General features: G+C 44.0%; 3 protein-coding genes across 5 annotated transcripts in view; all 3 read left to right on the forward strand.

Moving 5' to 3' along the window:
* The window catches only part of LOC129168953 (kinase suppressor of Ras 1-like), a 53,134-nt gene extending 38,200 nt beyond the window's left edge, over positions 1-14,934 (forward strand). The window contains exons 6-21 of one of the 2 annotated variants that reach the window (XM_054754827.1): positions 1,134-1,203; positions 1,521-1,604; positions 1,681-1,742; positions 1,809-1,918; positions 3,013-3,181; positions 3,403-3,444; positions 3,650-3,698; positions 3,777-3,840; positions 5,272-5,565; positions 5,633-5,829; positions 5,904-6,000; positions 8,975-9,108; positions 9,188-9,319; positions 9,398-9,533; positions 9,608-9,741; positions 12,547-14,934. In XM_054754827.1, coding sequence (XP_054610802.1) covers positions 1,134-1,203; positions 1,521-1,604; positions 1,681-1,742; positions 1,809-1,918; positions 3,013-3,181; positions 3,403-3,444; positions 3,650-3,698; positions 3,777-3,840; positions 5,272-5,565; positions 5,633-5,829; positions 5,904-6,000; positions 8,975-9,108; positions 9,188-9,319; positions 9,398-9,533; positions 9,608-9,741; positions 12,547-12,553 — 1,781 coding nt within the window. In that variant the 3' untranslated portion in view covers positions 12,554-14,934. The other variant, XM_054754828.1, reaches the window with a different exon arrangement.
* A 1,554-nt stretch (positions 14,935-16,488) lies between these two features.
* LOC129169247 (uncharacterized) lies at positions 16,489-20,858 on the forward strand. 2 transcript variants are annotated; one of them, XM_054755478.1, is made up of 2 exons: positions 16,489-16,543; positions 20,058-20,858. In XM_054755478.1, the coding sequence occupies exon 2, from the start codon at positions 20,063-20,065 to the stop codon at positions 20,747-20,749; it is 687 nt and encodes a 228-aa protein (XP_054611453.1). In that variant the 5' UTR covers positions 16,489-16,543; positions 20,058-20,062; the 3' UTR covers positions 20,750-20,858. The 2 variants fall into 2 exon arrangements, with proteins under 2 accessions (XP_054611453.1, XP_054611452.1); XM_054755477.1 differs by having other exon boundaries at positions 16,516-16,632.
* A 1,849-nt stretch (positions 20,859-22,707) lies between these two features.
* omgb (oligodendrocyte myelin glycoprotein b) lies at positions 22,708-23,847 on the forward strand. Its single transcript, XM_054755808.1, is given in 3 exon segments — positions 22,708-22,713; positions 22,830-23,672; positions 23,731-23,847. Coding segments are annotated over 3 exon segments (966 nt in total).
* Positions 23,848-24,050: the final 203 nt, after the last annotated feature.

Consider the following 24,050-nt stretch of genomic DNA (forward strand, 5'->3'; position numbering starts at 1 on the left):
TTCACCACACACTCGCTCACAATGCCTCAGGCCACTAGTGAAAGGTAACGCTACATATTGGAATGTTTTTTTCTGACGCTAGGGTTAGTGTTCCTTTCTATGTGAAATCAATGCACCCAGGAAGGAAGTTCCCAAAATACTACAAGTATGACATGTTATCATGGATGTACCTGTTACTACACGCTCACAGCATGGATGGAAAATCACTAAACCTTCTTGGAGGTGTTTTCATAGGCTGGATAGATGCGTCCCATTACGTGCATTCATTAGCTGCCTCTTTTTACCTGTTTTTGTATCGTTAGAAGGCACAGAAAAGAGAAAGACGTGTGTTCATGTCTCACATAAAGATTGTGGATGATAGGCCTTTAAATGTACCGTGTTTTTGGATTATAAGTGAGTGTCATGGCGACGAAATTAAATTCATAAGAGAAGAAGACAAAGTGTAGAAACGTTTGAAATATTTGTATTTTAACCAAAAAAAACATAATTTTTGTGGAGGAGGAGGAGGAGGAGATATTGAAAAAAAGGACAAATGGTGGTGGTGGTTAGACTCTTCTAAAAGAGGTCGTGTTCTGTGGGTGGTGTAGAATTAAACAGGCCTATTAACTCTTCATCAACTTTAATCACACGCTCTGTCCGGGTTGTATCATTTAGCTTTCCATTTAGCTTTACACTGTATCTCCCCAGTCTAACTCTTCCTCTGTTGGTCCCATTAGCAGTGTCACAGTGCCCTCTACTGGTCAAGCATGTACAGTAGCAGTAGAAATACTGATTCAGCGACTACAAGGCAAAATAAAATAAAACATTGACCAGTCGGCTTGTGTTCGTATCCGCGAATGTTCGCTAGTCAGGTGTTCGTAAGTTGGGGACCTAGTGTATTCCGTAACAAAAAGCGTCCAATCTAAACTACAGTCCAAGATGTCTTTTATTATGTAAATAATCTATAAGTGGATTATTTTCTAATGTGCACAGTGAGTGTGACCACATTTCCATGGTCACTCGCGTTCATTGATTCATCCTTTGTCTTATTGCTGCAATACAACACAATTGATTTCTGTGCACATCTCTTCATGGAATAAACCTCCTGTCTGCTTTTGGAACATTTTTCATGAAAATAGTTTCTCAACGTCTAGATCACGTACCAGTACGCCGGAGCTCTCCCCAAGCGGTGAGGCGGGACATAGGCCTGGCAGTCACTCACAGGTGAGCCCTCGTCCCTCACGCCATGCATATTCTAATACACATACGTCTATGAGGAGTTTATCTAATAGAGCTAGATCTATGAGGAGGAGGTTATCTAATACAGCTAGATCTATGAGGAGGAGGTTATCTAGAGGAGGTAGATCTATGAGGAGGAGGTTATCTAATACAGCTAGATCTATGAGGAGGAGGTTATCTAAAGGAGCTAGATCTATGAGGAGGAGGTTATCTAGAGGAGGTAGATCTATGAGGAGGAGGTTATCTAAAGGAGCCAGATCTATGAGGAGGAGCTCACACATGGCCCGTGTCTCACTGTGCAGGTTCTCCACCAAGTCGTGGCTGTCTCAGACATGTCAGGTGTGCCAGAAGAACATGATGTTCGGGGTGAAGTGCAAACACTGTCGGTGAGTGGATGCCTTTGACGTTACGGTGAAATATTGCAAGGTCAGGTTGAGTCATCGCTGGCTGGTTTGCGTGCAGATTAAAGTGCCACAACAAATGCACAAAGGAAGCCCCGTCCTGCAGAATCTCCTTTCTTCCAAGTAAGTTTTTCTGTGGGGTCGGCAAGTGAAGCACACCAGCGATCATGTCTTCATCTTCTGTTTCAGTTGCCAAAATCCGAAGGACGGAGTCCGTGCCGTCGGACATAAACAACCCGGTAGACCGGCCGCCCGAAGCGCCGCAGTTTGGCACGCTACCAAAGGCCATTACCAAAAAGGTAAAAAGGACGAGGCAGGGAGGTGCCAGACCAGACTCTTGTCTAGCACTTTCGTGTTTGTATGTGTGAAATTTCACAACACTGTGGCACAGATGTCCTCTGTGTCTGACTCTTCCCCGTCTCTTTGCTTCAGTGTGAAAGACAAATACTGTAGCGCTGCAGGTGACGCATCTCCGCCTTCTCCCACTGCTTTGCGAACGCCACAGAAAGGTTGCAGCTCATACGATACTTGCATCAGTTCAGACTTCAATATTTCATACTTCACATGTTTAAGTGTTGAATGTGAATTCATATTGACAAGGCGTGAACATTACCGTCGACAGACACAAGAGGGCGCTCTAGGCTTGCTAGGATAAAGATTTGACAGCGTTCAGTGATGTGCACTGAGATCAGGAGCTCGGTGAACTTGCTTACCGGTGACTTTCTTGCTGGACTCGCAGACTTGTTATATTCATTTATCCCGTTCAGACCCCCAGGTATGTTTTTATGCTATTGTGTAGCTGAATCACCGTTAACGTGTCAACACACCAGACACTCATTCAGCCTGTTGTTCTGTGTGCTGTTATAATGTATTATTATATTTATATGTGTTCTATATTATACTGTATTATAATAATCTATTCCTAGTCTTTTCTTTTTACATGAAGACATGAATGCAACTTATACTCCAGTGCGACTTCAATGTTTTTTTTCACCTTATCATGACACATTTTTGACTGATGACTGATGCAACTTGTACTTCAGAGTGGCTTATAGTTGGGAAAGTACGGTAGATGCCGTCGCACGTACACACAAAACAGTCTCTGAGAAGCAACAGTTTGCAGTCATGCTTTTGCACTTCGTGACGGCTAATGTTAGCTGAACTTTGACAAACTGCTATCATGAGCTGACAACAAGCATAGCTAATGTGCGTGCGTGTGTTATGTGCGGCGTGGCTTACATGCTTGGAGGGGGAGGATGATGCTAGAAGGTTAGCAGCAGATTTGTAGATGCAGCAGTTTGTATGTTTTTCCCATTGTGAAGGCGTACCTAATAAAGTGTCCCGTTAACACAATGCGATGTCTTAGCTGAGCAGAGTGTCGCTTGTCACCCAGGATCACCCTCCTGTCCTGAACCAGCTAGACTCCAGCAGCAATCCGTCCTCCACGACCTCGTCCACGCCCTCCTCGCCAGCACCCTTCCAGCAGAGTAACCCTCCGAGCGCCACGCCGCCGCCCAACCCCTCACCCAAAGGCCATCGGGACAGTCGCTTCAACTTCCCAGGTGCGTCTTAGAAAGGAAGTCCAACATGCACGCTAGCATGCGGTGTACTGATGTTTTTCCTCCTGTAATAAAAAATATACTTCCACTCTATATGGAAATAATTGATAACTGATGATGCCTTTTTTCTTTCAAATAATGTCTCTAACCAAGAGCCTCTCTCCCTTTCCTCTGCCATGCTTGCTGGCCTATCCTTTTTTTTTTTTTTTTTTTTTTAACAAAAGCTGCCTGCTACTTTCAGCATAGACAGCAGTTTATCTTCCCTGGTGAGTCCTGACATGTCACACTGCATTGTTAGCGTCCCATCATCCTACATGCCCTCTAGCTGCATCTCTTGTGCACCAGCGCCATCATGCTTGATGCTTTTAAAGCTCTCACGCCATCTGCTGGCGGTAGTGGGAAACTTCATGACCACGCGGCGTGTCGACTTGAATAGGAATACTCGTGCTTAAGTTTCCCATTTCTCTGCAGATGTTTCCAGCCCCGCTACGTTACAAGCTGATGTTCTCCAAGACACCGTGTAAGGCTCTTATTCCCGTCTCACACATATTAGCTCTAATAATTAGCATTCCTCTCACGGAAATTGTCTGCATGGCAGTAGTGAGATGGAGCAATCGGCGGATGACGTTCATGACGAGCTGGTGGAAGATGAAGATGAAGAGGTATGACATGCTAACATTGATTGTAATGTAAACCCATTTTAAATTCACAATCTCCAAACCCTTTTAGCGGAAGACTCATGAATGCATCGTGTAATGCCACAGCACTTGCACGTAGACGAATGATTACCAACATAAAAGTATTGCAAGCAGCTAGCGGTGGCACAAGATCGACATTAGATGTCTCATTCAGAAAAAAACAAGTGTGGCGGGCACGAGGCCTGGGACGATGAATAAGTAAATAAACAAATGAATCACACAATAAATGAAAATTAAGTGGCTAATCAATATATTGCCATGGTGTGTGTGTCAGGCATTGCTTTCAGCACCTTGGCACATTTGTTTCGTAGAACAACTCCATGAACGGAGTGAACACTTTTGTCAGTCATACGGTCTTTTGGGTGGAGGCGGGGCTGCTAGCATACACACAGAGTGCACAAGGGTGTAACGTAGTAAATGATATCAGTTGATTGTAATATTTTGGCAAATATTTTGAACTTTTTCTTTCTTTCTTAAAAGTAATGTTAAAATCTTGTCTGCTCTCGTTCTCAAAGGCCCAATCTTGTGCATCGTCGTCTCGTGACACCCCTACAAGGAACATGAAGCAAAAATTTGCCTTCAGTAAATTATCTGACTTTAGGGTGAACAAAAGTCCTGTTTTCCCAGGATGTGTGGTGTTTTCACATCCTGTCCTGCTTTTAGGCCTGTCCCGATAACACATTTTGCAGGTCAATAATTGTTCTACAAATTATCATTGATAATCGATATTGTCAACTACATTTTTGTACCTGTGTGAGCTGCATTAGCTTGACATAGAAGTTATGTGTATACCGCCTCGCAAAGCTAACTGCTAACCCTCGGTATCCACTCGCTAGTAGCCCCGCCTCCACAAAGAGGCTGAATGAAAGGACAGGAGGGTTCACTCTCTCCATTCATTCCACTATGGAACCAACACGCACAGACGCATGCGTCGTGAACCCTTTTGTCATCCAGCCCGTGTGGCACAGAGAAACGAGCAGAAGGAACACACGCATACATGCACATGTCCATTCATCAAGGACATCATCATAATTGATCTGTTTTTTGAATTATTTGAGTAATCGATTTATTGATTATCGTGACAGGCCTTCCTGCTTTTGTTTTCCATTGGCTCATGAAATTGCCGCATGTGACACATTCCCTGAGAGGCCGCTATGTGGGCTCACCAAACAGCCAAAGAAAAAGAAAAACACATGCATGCATGCACAGCGGTGGTTCCAAGTCCCAAGGTCTTGCAACTTTCAAGGGCACATTCTGCACATGAGTCCAAAACTTCACAAGCATTTGACCTCAGGTTCCTGCGTCCTTCTGCCTTTGGAATCATTTTCCTGCCAGTTTATATCTTTGGGTGTAGGTAGTTTTTTATGATGTAACAATGTTCTATTGCTCTTCTAGGAAGGAGAGGAGGACATTGAGGTTGAAGATGAAGACCCTGACGTTGAGGAGTACAACGAGGATGAAGAGGAGGAGAACTGCGATGAAGGGGAGGATGAGGAGGACGGGGAGGACATGCGGATGAACATGGGCTCTGACGGCGAGTGCGAAGGCGACAAGCTGGACGACCTGCCCTGCTCTCGGGGGAACCAGTGGAAGGTCCCCATCTCCCGCAAAGCCAGCCAGACCAGCGTCTACCTGCAGGAATGGGACATCCCTTTTGAGCAGCTGGACCTGGGGGAACTCATAGGGAAGGTGAGGATGCACTCATACGCCACACGGTGTGAAAAGATGCTTTGAATTTGGATGTTTGCGCCTCCAGGGCCGCTGGGGCAAGGTGCACAAAGGTCGGTGGCACGGCGAGGTGGCCATCCGACTCCTGGAGATCGACGGGAACAATCAGGACCACCTCAAGCTCTTTAAGAAGGAAGTGATGAACTACAGGCAGACGAGGCACGAGAACGTGGTGCTCTTCATGGGGGCCTGCATGGCCCCGCCCCACTTAGCCATCATCACCAGGTGAGCTCACATCTCAAAATGCATTCATTAAACATTGAAATGACTCAATACTTCCTTCTTTTTTGTCTGCTCAGTTTCTGTAAAGGCAGGACGCTGTACTCCGTGGTTAGAGATACGAAAAACACTTTGGATATCAACAAGACCAGACAGATCGCCCAGGAAATTGTCAAGGTATTTTTTACTGTCCCACCATCAAAAAGAAGTACTATTCACCTTCATTTCAGGTACAGGTGATTGCTTTCAGTACACACTCCAGTAAATATGACATTCCCGCCATTTTTAGTCAGCTAAAAACAAATGAATTGCTGCCGCTACTGGTGAAAAATCATGTAAGGGTTTGCATTACAGTGTTCCCTCGTTTATCACGGGGATAGGTTCCTAAAATATCCCGCAATAAGTGAAATCCGCCAAGTAGCCAACTTAATTTGTCTCCAATGATTCAGCATACACTTTGTACAGGTCACTGGCATGGTTGATCAACTTTGCTTAAATACCTTCTATATTTGTTTTTCTTTAAGCAAACAGTAAATTTGTACAAATTACATTTGTGTACATGGCGGGCAGCCGTTATGAATTTACGGCCCAGAAAAGGGGCGTTTCCAGAAGTGACGTCGGTGAAGGCGGAGCTCTCAGCTAAAGCCTCATAAGCAAGTTTATAGTTGGTAGCGTTAGCTTGTGTTTGTTCAGTGTATTTTTCATCAAAATAGTAGTCATGCCAAAACATTGTGTTGGTGCTGCCGGTTCACAGTGTCTAAGTATACCGTTTTCGTTCCCAAAATACGACAACTTTAGGACTACAGAGAACAGCAGCCAAATGGACGCATCACCTTGCATTCTGTTCTTTGCAATGTTCATTTCACTGAAGCCTGCTATTAAAGGGGACCTATTATGCTTTTTCTCTTTTCTGACCTGTAAATGTTGTTCCAATCTTGTATTCTGGTGTTAAACGATGCCAACACGTCAGATAATGAGGTTTGCATTCGGAAGTGACCACTGATAGCAGTTTTGGATGGCTCTGCACGCTGTGTTTAAAGAGGTTTTTCTTTTTAACACCGAGTTCCACTGACGTCTCCGCAACCCGGACTCCCTTGTATGGGCATGCACTGGCAAACGCTGTCAGCCTGCCTTCCCCCTGCTTCGCTCTGCTCTGTTTACCCTGTTAGCACGTATGGCTCCCAAGAAATGTTTGTGGGGGTCTGCCTAAAGAGGCAAACATCAGGCAGGAGCAGTTGGAGTTGCTGATTCCTGGACGGCAAGAGAAAAATGTGCTCATGTGTCAACGGCACTTCACACGGGACTGTTTTGTGAACATGGGCCAATGTGAAGCCGGACTACCTGCCAAACTGTTGCTGAAGTCCGACGCCTTTCCGACGTCACTTGGTCGTGTTGAAGAGTCAGAAGAGCAAACTATAAGTTACAATTTATCAGCGTCCTAACTGTGTATTTTGTGTAAGTTACAACCATGTTGTAGTCACTAGGTCACTATGTATTCTTTACTTGCGTATCTTGCTTGCTGCTGTAACAAGTGAATTTCCCTGCTGTGGGATAAATAAAGTACAATACAGTACAATACAATACAATGGTGAGTAGCTGCTCTATATTAGTATAAAATTAGTATAATTAAGGGACACCTTCACAAGAAGGATTTGTCTTGAAAGTACGCTATAAATGCATTTGGATGCTAGGATGCTATTCCTGATGCTATGCTACACACGAAGGGACAAGAACAACCACGTCAAAGTTGCCACAGAACAATAAGTCATATTTACATTTTGTAAACACTATGCCACCATAGCGACAAGCATTCCACAAGTTGGAAAACACATTTTCACAGCCACAGTGAGGATGAGCGCCATACAAAATGGATGGACGGCGGGGGCAGCAGTGACAATGAAATACAGTCTAAAAAAGGCTATCAAGAGGCCTTTACGCTCATTAAGAAGCCCATTGAAAACAATAAGCAACTCCAAGGTAATTCCTCATCAGACACGCTAGTTTTATCGTTCAAATAAATATGGCTTAATTCCATGTTCTTCAAGTTCTCTACTTCATCTCCAGATGTTTCTTCCTCCTTGAAAAGTATCGACACCTCGCTCAAATCTGTGCTAAAATCTCTGTAAACGTGTGGTACGCCGCCATGTCTGTTTACGTGTGAATGCGCCTTCACCGACGTCACTTCCGAAAACGCCCCTTTTCAGGGACGCGACAAGTACTTGCTCCCGCCATGTACTAAAAATGCAATTTTTATGAATTTACCATTTGCTTTCAAAAAACAAACAACGTAGACATAATTACAAACAATATAGAACCTGATGAATCATGTCAGTGACACTTTAACATTTTCTCACATTTCTCTCTGGTTTAAACTCAAAGATCAAATTTCTTTTGAATTTTAATGATCAACCGACGAGCTTGAACACAAGAAATTATCAAGAGACTCAACGTTTCGTTGACATTGTGGGTTTTGTTGGGGAGAAAACATGCAAACATACAGCGTTCAGAGTCACATGTGCTTAGCTTCTTCTGTTTCTTCTTTTGTTTACAGTATTGGGTTAGCAAGCAGCTCACACGGTTAGCTAGTTTGCTAGCCATGACCACAACAGGAGACAGCACGAAGGAGATTAGCTGTAGACCACTGTCACACAATCAATCAGGATGCAGAAGACAATGGGCGGTGGAGGCAGCACTACACTCAACTTCTCACAATGCAATTCTTCTTAAAGGGCCAGGCTTGGCCTGTAACAGTGTTCATACACTGTAAAACAAAAAACAACAACAAAAACACTAAAATTGCACTAAAAAGTCCATCAAAGGTGAACCACGATGGAGCGTGTGAACACGGTACTGTAATATTTCCACTTGTTCTACAGGGTGACATGACCCAGGTGGTAGATTGGTCGTCTCCCAGCGTGATGGTTGCTGGTTCAATCCTCAGTCTGTGAACATTTCTAGGATATTTCAACATTTATTTGACATTCTTTAGCCTTCACACACCCAGACTTTACTGCAATCTCTTCATCTAGTTGAAGTCTAAGATCAGACTTGCACCAAAACCCCAGGAAGGAAGCTCGTACGCAACCCGAGGAGCGGCTTGGTCGTTTAGAATGCAGATGATGCAGCTGTCCATGTCTGTCTCCCAATTCAGGGAATGGGGTATCTGCACGCTAAAGGCATTGTCCACAAAGACTTGAAGTCAAAGAACGTTTTTCACGATACCAACAAGGTCGTGATCACAGATTTCGGGCTTTTCGGGATCTCTGGAGTTGTTCAGGAAGGAAGGTAAGGAGGCACCACACGGTGTGATTGACCTTTCTGTTCTCACTTGAACTTTTCCTGTCCATTTCTAAATTGTTTCCAGGCGCGAGAATAAGCTGAAACTTCCACATGGATGGATTTGTTACCTGGCCCCTGAAATTGTGCGCAAAATGAGCCCAGGCAACAACGAGGACCGCCTGCCTTTCTCCACCGCGGCAGACGTGTACGCCTTTGGGTAAGTTGACTTCCGTGCACCTACGCCACACCGCCTGTCCCACGCCTGCTTAAGCTGCTCCCCCTTGCATTTTCATAGCACCATTTGGTACGAGCTCCAAGCGAGGGACTGGCCAATCACCAATCAGCCTGTAGAAGCAACCATCTGGCAGGTCGGGAGCGGAGAAGGTATCAAAAAGATCCTGGCACAGATCAGCCTGGGGAAGGAGGTCACTGTGAGTGCAACATGTCAAAACTCTCGGGCGCTTTGTCGAGCGTGCTGACCCGCAGCCCCCCCCTCTCGTCTCAGGAGATCCTCTCGGCCTGCTGGGCGTACGACTTACGAGAGCGGCCCACGTTCACGCAGCTGGCCGACATGCTGGAAAAGCTGCCCAAGCTCAACCGCAGGCTCTCTCACCCCGGACACTTCTGGAAGTCTGCAGAGTAGGTATCTTCCAGGCCGTGGCCAGGTGATCCGCATGGACGCTTCTTTCTTTGGTACATTGGCTCCGTCTCAGGAATGATTCATTAGCCATTTTTATTCAATATCTGTATTCCCTTTAGCTTTTCCTTTCATGACCTCACGTCTGTCCAAATGGACCAGACCAGCAGAAAAAGCACATTATGACTTCAAATGAACGTATATTTGCTCAATAGCTGGGATTGAAGTGCATCTCTGCAGGTCGCTGTGGTGTGTGAGGGATGGGAAGAAAAGCTCTGCTCGCACTTGTTGGCTTGCATGTATAAAGCTCAAGCTCCAATCCGTTTATTGTGTGGTCGTATTGAGTACCTGTATGTGTCCACTTTCTTATCTTCAGACATTCTTGTAAGGTGTATGGTAGCATGATGGTGTGTGCTGCATATATTACGCTACATGGCGGGGGTGTGCATGTCTGGTGGCCCTCTGCACTTTATAAAAACATGATGAAACAAAAAAATGAAAAAAACAAAAATGGAAAAAAGAGCAGTCATTTTACAAGAATAAAGACAAAATATTAAGAGAAAAGAACATAAAGTTGACAAATGAAAGGAAAGAAGTTTTAATCCATTTTTGGATGATTACTTTGGGAAGAAGTTATAATTTTACAAATAGTTCAAGTCAAACTATTATGAGAATAAAGGGGTAATACAGTGTTCCCTCGTTTATCGTTGGGATAGGTTCTCAAAAGAAGTGAAGTAGCCAACTTGGTTTGCAGTGATTGTATATGTTTTAAGGCTGTAAAAGCCTCACCGTACACTTCATACACTTTTCTCCGACAGGCATGAACATTTCTGTCTTCAAAGTTCAAATTTTCTTTGAATTTGAATGATCAACCTACTAGCTTGGACACAAGAAATGATGTCATGACTCCCACGTATTTCACTCCTCTGACCGTGCCTCTGCGTCCAGTTTGGCTGTACTGCAGTGTTTTTGTATCCTTGTGGAAACTTATTACTCCTCCTCGTCCGTGAACCGAAGATTAATTTGCAGTATTCCGTAACGGCGCCCTACAGCCGCAACGTCTACATTCCTTCAACATGTCCTGAAGTCCTACTTTTTGTGTGATGGCTGGCTTCCTCTGCCTTTTGGGTGCAGAACGTTTCATTGACATTGTGGGCCCGCGGGCACCACGTTGGTGACTCCTGCTCTACAGCCAATCAGGATGCAGAAGACAATGGGCCGTGCAGAAGAGAGAGAATAGAAGGAAACACTTCCGCCTCGTGCTAAAGCACAGAACTGCAACACTCAACTTCCCCCAATGCAGTTCTTCTTAAAGGGCCAAGCTTGGCATTACCATCCATCCATTTTCTATACCGCTTCATCCTCATTAGGGTGGGGGTGTATGCTGGAGCCTATCCCAGCTGACTTCGGGCGACAGGCGGGGTACACCCTGGACTGGTGTCCAGCCAATGGCAGGGCACATATAGACAAACACTCACATTCATACCTATGGACCATTTAGAGTCACCAATTAACCTCACCTGCATGTTTTTGGAATGTGGGAGGAAACCGGAGTACCCAGAAAACCCCCCCACACACACGGGGAGAACATGCAAACTCCACACAGAAATGCCCAACGGAGATTCCAACCCAGGTCTTCCCATCTCCTGACTGTTCCTGTGTTGGCCAACATGCTAACCACTAGACCACCGTGCGGCCCGCTTGGCATTATGCTGTTAAAATAATAAAAAAAAAAAAAACAGACTAAAATTGCACTTAAAAAATCAGTGAAAGGTGAAGCACGATGGAGCGAGGGAACACCGTACTAAGAGAAAGATGGTCAAAAAAGATTGTCTAATTATAAGAATGTATAAAGATCACACAAACTGGGGTGTACAAGTGTTGGCCCCTTCCTGTTTTCTTATTTCTTTGCATGTTTGTCCCACTTCAATGTTTCAATCATGAAATAAATGTAAATATTAGTCAATGACAACACAACTCAACACGTGATGCACACAGGGCCGTGTAGGGGTTCTCCCTTAGTAATAAAATCTTTCATTTAAGAAGTGCATAAAGTGTTGTCACTGACTAATATTTCAATTAGCTTGAGGATCTGAAACATTTAAGTGTGACGAAATCAGGGAGGGGGCAAGCACTTTCCACACCACTGTGTGTCCCACTAGCCTCATGATTGTGGGGAAAGAATACCCTGGAATATTTGGGTCAATGCAGTCATTCAAAAAAACAACAATAAATTGAATTTGTAACAAAAATTCCATGTGCCAATTTAATCATAGCCTTTCTCTAACATGTCCAACGTTGCAAATATGTAAAGTCAAAAAGATCACGTAGTGCTGCCAATCAAGTTCTGTTTGTTTACTCCTTTGTGGGCGCTTGTCTTCATTCAGTGATTATCTTCTGTCATGCCCCCCCGCTAATATCTATCTATTGATCTGTACTGTACAGCCTGAACTGGAAACTGAAAGCAGGAAAAGCAGTGAAGCATACAAGCGTATTCAGGAGTCACATTGCATGTTGAGTACAATAAATTTGTACAAGTTGGCAGGTCTGAGCTAACATCGAAAGTACTCCCTGCCTCTCACGCCCCCCCCGGCAGTTCAATATTTGAGAAGTACTGCGTTAAATGAAGTGGATTCTTACTGGGATGCAAGCACTTTTTTCACTTCCAAAGACGTGAAATACTGTAGTTGTTTGCAGATGGAACAATTGTCTTTGAATGTGTGCTTTTAACAGAATGACTAGCAGACTAACTAACTAACTAACCATGGCCTCTTCCCTTGTGCTCTCTTGTCTTGTGTTGCCTGCAGGTTGTAGCAGCAAAGCTAAGCAATGCAACACAAAGCCTGGGTCTGCCTTGCATGCTCCTCAATCCTTAACACCCACAGGATTGTTCAAAGCGTTGCCTCAGATACTCTGCTTCCACTTCCTGTCTGTCTTCTTTCACAACCAGAGCATCAGCAGGCTGCACATTTGCGTCTTATTTCTCCTTTCTTCTGTTCTCTTTTGCTCTGGAGTTCTTCTTTGAGGCTTTTGAATGACACGTTCTGTGTTAAAGAGTGTGTGCACGCTCACCACCTGTGTGCTGCAGTGCTGTGGTCGGGACCACACCGCTCCTTCCCTTTGCACGCACGCGCACACACACACACACACACACACACACACACACACACACACACACACACACACACACACACACTGCACCCAAAGGAGGTTCAGTAGATCTCCCTCAAGGTTTGGCAGCCATTGTGACGTTCCCAGAGTTCATTAGACTCCACGTTGAACATGATTGCGTGTGATTGCATGTTGACCTGCACACGTGCACACCCAACATGCACTTTGTCAGCAAGCGCTACCACAGCGGTGGGGAAACTATGGCTCTGGAGCCAGATGTGGCTCTTTCGATGACCACGTCTGGCTCTCAGACATGTTTTAACGCGATAACATTTCTCCATCTCCTCTGCCACTTGTCCTCGCTCGGGTCGCGGGGTTATGCTGGAGCCTATCCCAGCTGACTTTGGGCAAGAGGCGGGGTACACCCTGGACTGGTCGCCAGCCAATGGCAGGGCACATACAGACAAACGCCATAAAACGTATTTATTTTAATTTTTTGCTGATATTTTAAAGTGAAGCATTCCAGAAATCAGTGTTAAAAAATAAGAATCAAAATATAAAACTTTCTTATGCATTTGAATGCATTTTCCAGCACAATGCGGGTGGCCACAGCCAATGCCAGCTGCTGTCCTTATATTCATATTTTCCGGGTCAGACAGTAAAACGTGATGATTATTGGATAACGTGGTAACCTACCCGGGCCACTGAGAGGTCAAGAAGTCAACTTGCTCATTTTGCAGAGCAAACCCTTTGGATGAAGAAGATGGAGAAGAGAAGGAAAGAAAGATGCCATGCAAAAGCACCAGAAGGCGCATTAATGAAAAGAAGTATTTTATTGATTATTGATTCTCTACAGCATAACAACGTTATTAAAAACAATAACTTCAGAGACGTATTGTTTTCTAATCATCGTTGGCCTTGCTTAAAAATGCTCACATTTAGTTGTGCTAAATGTGAAAGAATATGAAATGGCTCTCATGGAAATACATTTTTAGAACTGTCTTTCATGACTCTCTTAGCCAAGAATGTTCCCGACCCCTGATCCCTGACTTGCCTGCTCTTTTTTTGCTTTCTCATATTGCAATTTCAAAGTACAGTAGACGCCCCTACAACATAAATAATCCGTTTCGAGAACCTTTATGTTATACGAAGCGTAAAATACATGTAAATAGCTAATCCGTTCCAAGATCTTCCCAAACTCACCCCTTTGGCACTTCAAAATATTCAAAGTCCACCAAATATGGTGGGAAAATGTAAGAAAACGTTAGAATAAACATAGTAGAGTAACATTCCAATATAAAATAAGGTAATAAATAAGATTACTGTAAATGAATAAAACTGAAAAACAAAAACAATCCTACCGTTCACGAGATGTCTTGATCAGGAGCGCAAGTGGAGGCAGGAAGGAGGAGGAGGACTAGCCTGAGTCGAAACGCGACTCAAAGAGTCTAAGAGTCAGCTGGTCTCAGACAAACGCACACGCACTACACGATAATGCTGTGTGCAAAATTTTAATTTGTAACTTAACTTAATTGTTTAAGTTAGTTTCAGGGGGACTACGAAGAGGAAGGAGTTTGAAGGGAGCAGCCTGTCTCTCACACAAACTCACGTACGTGCTGGATAACTCAGCCAATGAGATGAGAGCAGAGGCGGTGCCCCGATAATCAGCCAATGAGAGCGTGATGCGTCAGAAGGTGTCACCAAGTGTTAGACTGAATGTGCACCGACGTGAGGCATTAATAAAGTTGATTGGGAAAAAAAAAAAGACTTGCACTGACTTGACGCTTTATGTTATATGGAATTTCTTCTGTAATACGAAGCAAAAACTTTACATCAATTCTTTATGTTCAGTGGAATTTATGTAAAAGGAGGTTTACGTTATGCGAGGTACTACTGTACAATCCAGCCATCATGCTATTAAAAAAATTGCAAAAAATGTTTATTTTTTTTATTTTTGGTCATTCGTGAACCAAACAGCATTTTTTGTGGCATTTTTGCATAAATTTTTTTTTTTGTGGTAAACCAAGCATTGCAGTTTATTCTTTTTCTTTTTCCCATTTTGGGGACTGATATTTTATACATATATATACACATATATATATATATATATATATATATATATATATATATATATATATATATATATATATATATATATATATATATTTATTTATTTATTATTATTATTATTATTATTATTATTATTTTGAATCCACAATGAATTTCTTATTTTAGGAATTATTTTGTACCATATTTATTCAGCGTCCCCCCAGGAATAAAAAGTACTGTAAATTGTTTTCACGCTGTCAAGTGAAGCTTATTTAAAAAAAAAAAAAAAAAAAAGAAGAAGCAAAACCAGGAAGGTGGCACACCAGTGTGGTGTATGTTGGTCCAAGGTCACCCGTGGTGTGTTTTTGGTTCGTCAGTGAGGGTGGTGTCCAGGTGGGCGTGTGTTTTGGTGTATGTGCGTGTGCGTGTGTGTGAGGTTTTGTGTTTGCTAAGTGGTGTAAATACTTTATTTCATGTACAGCAATCTTCTAATATTTGTACAAACATTTTCTATGTAAAAGGCATCACCACCTTTTTTTGGGTACGTCCTGCCGGGACCGCTGCAGATGTGTATATATATTTATATTTTTCTCATGTAAAAAGGCTGTACAATTTTTTTCTGCCCTTTTTTTGAATGTTTTTTTATGTTGTAAAAATGGATATTTTTGTATTGCATGTGACGACTGTTGTTGTGTTTTCATCCATGGAAGACAATAAAATGAGCCTTGTCATGTGACCATGCAACGGCGTGTGGTTATTACTGTAAGTTGGAGTCACATGAGCATTTGCTCCAACTCTAGGTGGCACAAAGACCCCACAGAGGGCACCTTGCCCTCTCCAGCGTGCAAGAGGGTCATCCAAGTATGGATGGGACAGAATGCGCATTGATCTAATCTACTGCGCTTGCATTGGAGCAAACTTTCAAGCGTTGGAAATTCCTGGCGTTTCACCTTCCGACAGCCTCGTCCAATCAATCACGCGTCCCGGTTGCTGTCGGGAAAATGACAAACACTGACAAGATAAGAAGGATGGATGGATTTCCACGCACTTATACTGATCCCTTCTGCGGGGGAAAGAGGGCGGGGCTAGATCATATGACCTTGCAGGGGGGCTGAGGCTGGACGCAAAATGGCATCTTTCTCTGCTGGGCTGTAGCGTGACAAATGGTGATATTATGTGCTGCTAAAGGGTGTAAAGGTGATAAATGCTAGCTTGCATCTATCAGTTAAGCCCCTTTGATGTCCTCCGCTACTGACGCTCTCAAAAGGCCACCACAGTCATGATACTGTCCTCTGATTGCTGGTACAGTCCATCGCTCCAGGGACTCTTCACTTCCTTTCACATTTATTATGCAGTATTATGTCATTTAGTATCATTCAGTACCACCTCATTTAGTATCATGCAGTATCACGCTGTATCAGATCATTTAGTGCTATCATGCGGTATCAGGTGATGTGCTGTGTGAAATGGGTGTTGAAGTGTCAAACGGGCCAATCAGGGAGCTGATGTTGCGTGTGAGGATCACGTCCAGCATCACAGGACTCCACAGATGTTAAAAAACCCCAAGACTTCCTTGTGTGTATTCTTGACCAAATGGAGAAGTGAGAGCGAGACAGGTTTTGCATGCCGCAGGTTTGTTTCAGTGTAAGTGAAACATCTTTTTTACACGTCCTTCAGCTTTTCTCTTACACACAAAAAAACACAACACGCTTGTCATATCGGAACAAAGCAACGTAAGTATCTCTCTTCTTGTTTTCACCTTTTATTCCATATTTTTCATTTGTCTTTTTAGGTTTTGGTAAGGAAAACTAACTCTTTCGCTAGTACTGTAGTATTGTAGTACTGTAATACTGTACACTAATCCCTCCTTTATGGCCATTCATCATAGTTTCATAATTGGAGCATAGAAAACCTGTTTATCACCTTCTAAATAACATTATTACTATTTTAACATGATTAGAGCCCTCTAGACACGAAATAACACCCCTATAGTCACCTTTACACTCCTATTACCCAATATAGTAGACATAATAGGAGAAAATAGGACATAATATAGACTCACAAGTTTTAGTGTTCCTTTTTTGCTTCCTGTTCTGTGCAGGTTATTGCTTCATTGATGTAACATTACTGACACTTACAGTACTTACTGCCTTCTGTTTTGCTTCTAACACACAGCAGCTGCAAAGCAGGAAGCTAGGCTATACTGTAGTTATACGTTCGTTAGGTATTGATATCTAAACATGTGGTGTCCAGTCATCACAACTGGTATCACTGTCATATACAGTGCCGTGAAAAAGTGCTCTCTTCCTGATTTTTTTTTTTGTTTGCATGTTTGTCCCACTTAAGTTCCAGATCATCAAGCAAATGTAAATATTAGTCAATGACAACACAACTCAACACTTTCTATAGTTTTTAAATGAAACTTTAAATTGTTAAGGGACAAAAAAAAATCCAAAGCCACATCTCCCTGTGTGAAAAATTGCCTCCTCCTGTTAAAACATAACTGAGATGAATTGAGATCTATCAGTGTGAAAAAGGTAATAAAGCCATTTCTAAAGCTTTGGGACTCCAGCCAACCACAGTGAGAGCCATTATCCACAAATGGCCAAAACATGGAACAGTGGTGAACCTTCCCAGGAGTGGCCGGCCAACCAAAATGACCCCAAGAGCGCAGTGACGACTCATCCGAGAGGTCACAAAAGACTCCACAACAACATCCAAAGAAGTGCAGGCCTCACTTGCCTCAGTTAAGGTCAGAGTTCATGACTCCACCATAAGAAAGATACTGGGCAGAAACGGCCTGCCTGGCAGAGTTCCAAGACCAAAACCACTGCTGAACAAAAACAACATTAAGGCTCGAAAACATCTTGATTATCCCCAAGACCTTTGAGGAAATATTCTGTGGTCTGACCAGACAAAAGTTGAACTTTTTGGAAGGTGTGTGTCCCATTACATCTGAAAAAGAACATCATAGCAACAGTAAAATGTGGTGGTGGTAGTGTGATGGTCTTCAGGACCTGGAAGACTTGCTGTGATCAATGGAAGCATGAATTGTGCTGAAGGAGAATGTTGGTGACCTCAAGCTGAAAACAACTTGGGTTGTGCAGCAGGACAATGATCCAAAACACACCAGCAAGTCCACCTCTGAATGGATGAAGACTTTGGAGTGGTCTAGTCCAAGTCCTGACCTGAATCCTATTGAGATGCTGTGGCATGACCTTAAAAAGGAAAAGCCTCCAATGTGGCTGAATGACAACAATTCTGCTAAATCCCTCCCCAGCGCTGGAAGAGACTCATTGCAAGTTGATTGCAGTTGTTGCTGCTGAGGGGGGCCCAACCATTTTAGGGGGCCATCACCTTTGCCACACAGGACCATGTAGCTTTGGATGTCTTTTCTCCCCTAATAATAAAAAGTTTCATTTAAAAAGTACATAAAGTGTTGAGTTGTGTTGTCATTGACTAATATTTACATTAGTTTGATGATCTGGAACATTGAAGTGGGACAAACATGCAAAGACATAAGAAATCAGGAAGGGGCCAACACTTTTTCACACCACTGTACAGTCAAACCTGTCTTAGCGGCCACCTGTATAGAACGGCCACCTGCCTATAGCGGTCACTGAAAAATCCCCCGCAGGAAATGTACATGTTATAGACCCTGTGTATAGCAGTCACCTGTCCAACGCGGCCAGCGGCCACCCATTTTGTCTCCCTTGGTCAATATCTGACCACATATAGCGGCCAAATTACCGACTCAAGTAGAAGCCTAATGCACAAAAAAGTTTAGTTTTTCAATCAATGAAGCCGTCGTGTGTAGACTTTAATTACTGAGTCCTAGCTCAGTCACAATCATTCACAAGATCCACACAAACTGTCAGTTGTTCCACATAAAAAAGCCGTCTTCTTTTGAGCTTGCTATTTCCTGGTCAAACATGTAACTTTAAGAGCATTTGCACCAAAACATTACCGCAAAGTAGGCTGGGAACAGGACGTGCTCCCAGCGACGCTACAATAAAAAAAACATACGCTAGCATGCATGCGGCAGCGGGAGCAAAACTGAGTTGGGTTGTACTTAATTGAAGTATTTTAGAATGTACTCACGTTATTTTTCATCAATCCTCATCCACAAATCCATCAAAGTCCTCATCTTCTGTCTTCGACACAAACAAAGCCGTCTTCTTTTCCGTTCACTACTAGTCTGTTAACTTGTCAGTGTTATTCAGCTCCGAAGCAAAGAAGGAAACTTCTCCTGTTGCTTCTGCCAACTTTATTTATTGAACGCGGCCACCAGACAGCAGCTCAGAACACACACACATCTCTCAGCATCGTCTCTCCTTCCTGCTTGCCCACAAGGCAAAGGTTAAACAAGCCCCACTACATAGCTGTCCAGCCAATGCCTGTAAGAAATGACACCGTTTATTTCCTGGTGTGCACTGGTCAATACTGTAATGCCGCTTGTTGTGGGGAAGGAGAGACTCACGTCGCCAATGCACTTTAATGGCTTTATTAACAGCGGAGAACACTGCAGGACTTTACATCCACGCCAACATAAACACACTTCCAACTCTCTCCAAACTCACAGCTAGCACTGAGCCTAGCTCTCCTGCTCGGGACGCCCACCGTCACTTCCCGTCACTTCCTGATGAACTAAAGCTGTAATGACACTCTGCCGTATAAAAAGTAAAATATTAAAAACAAGCGTAAGACATTACTAGCATAGCTTTGTTCTGTGGGTCGTGGATAATAACAAGCCTAGTAGTGCTGTACAACTTTTATCCGCAGTCCCATAGTGCACTCTATTGGTCAACACTATTTTTTTCCCCCTTTTTTCTTTTTTTTCCCTCTACTGGTCAACATTCAAAATGGCCACCAACCTGTCTATAGAGGCCACCTGTCTATAGCGGCCACTTTTGCAGTCTCCCTCTAGTGGCCGCTATAGACAAGTTTGACTATATTTTGGTTTTATTTGCCACAATTGTTTGTGACGGAGCACCAATTTTTAGTCAGCGTGTGTCATATTCTTGTTTACATGCGTAGTATTTTGTTCCATATGAGTGCTTGGTTCAATGTGGATTGATTAGCATGCTTGCCAATGTGTTATGTATGAAATGCTAGTATTTGTTGACCTACTTAGCTAACCACTTGTAATTGTTTTCAGCAAGCATGAAGGGCCCCACCATCCTCAGCGTCCTCAGCGTTCTTATCCTCAGAGCGCTGCTGTGTGGTGCTCAGAACAAATCCTCGAGTTTGCCAGCCTTCACCCAAGGAGAAAAGGCATCCAGCCGCGCTACGTCTCCAGACCCAACATCCTCACCGGCCACCTCTCACCTGGCGCTTCATCTCACCTCTGCTGCCAGCAGTACCGCACCCGTCAGCATGTTGGAAAGGAAGGAGTGTCTCCCCCTCTTGATGCTAGCGGCGGGCCTGTCCCTCGTCTGTGCCCTTCTGCTGCTTTCCACTTTCACACTGACCTGCAAAGTATGCCAGATGAGCAGACGCATCAACGTGCTGGCCACCAAGTCCCTAAGCTGCACCCAATCGGCCGGGGGGAACAAAAGGAACTTGGAGATGGATGCCAAAGAAGCCGGCATGTTATTGGCCCGCTTGGAGGGAGGGGACATGAGCGGCCCCCAAGCAGAAAGGGAGAAGGTGCAAGAGAATGAAGAAAAGGGAGAAGAGAAGCAGAAGGATGCAGAAGAGAAGCAGAAGGATGCAGAAGAGAAGCAGAAGGATGCCGAAGAGACAAAGGAAGCAGCTAAAGTTGATGAGTCGGCATTTCCAAAGCAGCAAAAAGGAGAGGAAAACACCTCAGATGACCCCTCCTCTCATGGCACAGAGGAAGCATTGTAGATGTGGAAACTATACGACCTTTTAGTGCTGCCAGGCAGCTTTGGCTTAATGAATAAACAAAGTTGATCAACATTAAATTATGCAGCTTTTGCACAAACCTTTTAGCCCCAATAGCTTGCAACTGACACAAATAAAGATGCTAGCAAACAATGTTTAGCGTCTTTTCCTACGCTGTAATACACCTTCCATATACCTCCATATACTTTTATTTAAATAATATACCAGTACACTAATTGATTTGAAAATGGCTAAAGATATATGTCAGATAGCATTTCAGTTGTATACTTCTATTTTATGCTAGTGTAGCATGTGACCAGCCTCAGGGCTGTTATACAACACAAATAAACAAACCCATGAATATTAGGATTCTTTTGACTTAAAAACAAAGCTACATTCTCACAGCAAACAACCCCGAATTTTATAAAAATCGTAAGTTTTTAAAATCATATTTCTAACAAGGATATAATATAATGATCACCATGCATCACCATACATCACTGTACACCACTGTAATCACCATACATCACTGTATATCACCATACATCACTGTGCATCACCATACATCACTGTACATCACAGTGATCACCATACATCACTGTATATCACCATACATCACCATACATTACTGTGCATCACCATGCATCACGGACATCACCATACATCACTGTAATCACCATGACTCAAAAATAAAACGATAAAAAATACTAAATATCATAGAAATTTGTGGTGTGGGCTTCCCTACTGGCACTGCTGCCCCGCCACCCAGATAAGTGGAAGAAAATGGATGAATTTAAATTATTCAATTTACCTAAGAGTATGCAGGTACGTGGTGTATTTATTGTCAATATATATATATAATTTATATTTAATAAATATAAATCTATTTAAATGGCTTATACTTATCTAGATATTTTTATGTTATTATTGATTTTGCTGCCATTTTTACAATACAATTAAACTGCACATTTTGGAGTGGCCTTTTATTGTGGCCAGGCTAGGTCTGATCAGCATCATGAATTACGCTCTTTCAGCATTGGTTATTCAATGCAGGAATAAAATGCCACACTTGGCAAAGTTTGACACGGAGTTTCTCTCCATTCCAACACCCCGACCCCTGCCCCCCACCCCAATACCCCTCTGCTCTGACAACACTCTCCCCACTCAACCCGCCAAGTAACACAAGAGAGAAACTCCAGAGGAGCACAGTTTGATCACAGCCTCCACAAAGGATCCGTACCAGTAAAGACCAGATGAGTGTGCAGGGGTGAGATAGTTCTAGTGGCAGCTGGTCCCAGGCTTGGGTACATCTGTGGCGTGCGACAGAGCTGGGATGTTACAATGAGGAGGTGAGTGGACTTTTTCTGCATGAAAAGCAGCTGAATGGTTGAGGAGCCCCCACCTGAGATGTTCAGGTTCTTGGTGATGGTTAGTATGCGGGTACGTGGTGTATTTACCTAAGAGCATGCAGGTACGTGGTGTATTTACCTAAGAGTATGCAGGTATGTGGTGTATTTACCTAAGAGTATACAGGTACGTGGTGTATTTACCTAAGAGTATGCAGGTACGTGGTGTATTTACCTAAGAGTACGCAGGTATGTGGTATATTTACCTAAGAGTATACAGGTACGTGGTGTATTTACCTAAGAGTATACAGGTACGTGGTGTATTTACCTAAGAGTATGCAGGTACGTGGTGTATTTACCTAAGAGTATGCAGGTATGTGGTGTATTTACCTAAGAGTATACAGGTACGTGGTGTATTTACCTAAGAGTATGCAGGTACGTGGTGTATTTACCTAAGAGTATACAGGTACGTGGTGTATTTACCTAAGAGTATGCAGGTACGTGGTGTATTTACCTAAGAGTATACAGGTACGTGGTGTATTTACCTAAGAGTATGCAGGTACGTGGTGTATTTACCTAAGAGTATGCAGGTATGTGGTGTATTTACCTAAGAGTATGCAGGTACGTGGTGTCTTCCAGGAGTTTATTGTCTGCATTGCCAGTCCACATACGTTGCAGGCATCAATCAGCGTAAGACAAGGGGTCATCTTGTGTGTTTCAGTTGGCGTGCTGTGCAGAAAGTGTCCCCTAACGAGGCCCCTCTGGGGCTGCTGCTTGACTTGTTGCTGGGGTTATGAACCCTCGCCGTGTGCCCCACCGCCTGCTCCTGCAGCCGCAGCCACAGGGAGGCCGACTGCTGCTTGCAGGCCCTGTGAGAGCTGCCCGCTGGCCTCCAGGACAACCTGCGTCGTCTGGACTTGTCCCACAACCCACTTTTCGACCTGGACGGGGCGCTGGTCGCCTACACGCACCTCCGTGTGGTGGACGTGTCTCACAACCTTTTGAGTCGCCTGCCGGCACGCTTGCCTCACTCCCTCTGGTGGCTGCACGCCGCCTCCAACCGCATCGGCCGCCTAGACAAGAAGGACACAATGCACCAGTGGAACCTGAGTGTGCTGGACATCTCCAACAACCAGCTGGAGAGGACGGTTTTCATCAACAACACTCTGATCAATCTGTGCACAGTCAGCTTGAGCTCCAATCATCTCTGGACGTTGCCCACCAACATGCCTGCATGCCTGGAGATTGTGGACATCTCCCATAATTGGCTGGTGAAGATGTTGCCAGGTTCACTGGACCGACTTCCCAAGTTGACCTTCTTCTATCTTCACATCAACCGCCTCTCCAACCTGCCCTTTGGAGCGTTGGACAAGATAGCTTCCCTTCAAGTGCTCACTCTGGGAAACAACCCCTGGGCCTGTCACTTCCAGGAGGACATACGCTACCTCCTCTCCTGGTTGCAGCGTACCCCCGCCCTGGTCGTGGGTTGTCCTTGCCACACCAACCCCATCTGTGGAGGAGTGCACCCTGGTCAGGATGGAAGGTGGAACTTCTCCTTGTACAACTTTCACACACAAGACGCGAGCTCAGCATCCCATGAAACACAAGCCACCACAACAAGAACATCCACACCTCCAGATCTTTGCATCTCCACCCCATCACCCACGCCACAACACGCCCGCCGCCTCACTCATCACCAAAACACACTTCATCACCACGACAGAAAACACTTCCATCCAAACCAAGAAGTGTTAGGAAGCATAACGACCACTTTACTTTCTCCTGTCCAGCCTGGGCAGCCTTCTCTGGCTCGCTCAGCCACCAGAACACTTCTTGACATGACATCCCTCCTTTACATGCCTCCTTTACATCCTTCCTTTACATGCCTCCTTCAACATGCTTCCTTTACATGCCTCCTTCAACATGCTTCCTTTACATGCCTCCTTTACTTCCTTCCT

The sequence above is a fragment of the Dunckerocampus dactyliophorus genome, chromosome 16 (genome assembly GCF_027744805.1).
Source record: "Dunckerocampus dactyliophorus isolate RoL2022-P2 chromosome 16, RoL_Ddac_1.1, whole genome shotgun sequence".
In the NCBI taxonomy this organism is placed as follows: domain Eukaryota; kingdom Metazoa; phylum Chordata; class Actinopteri; order Syngnathiformes; family Syngnathidae; genus Dunckerocampus; species Dunckerocampus dactyliophorus.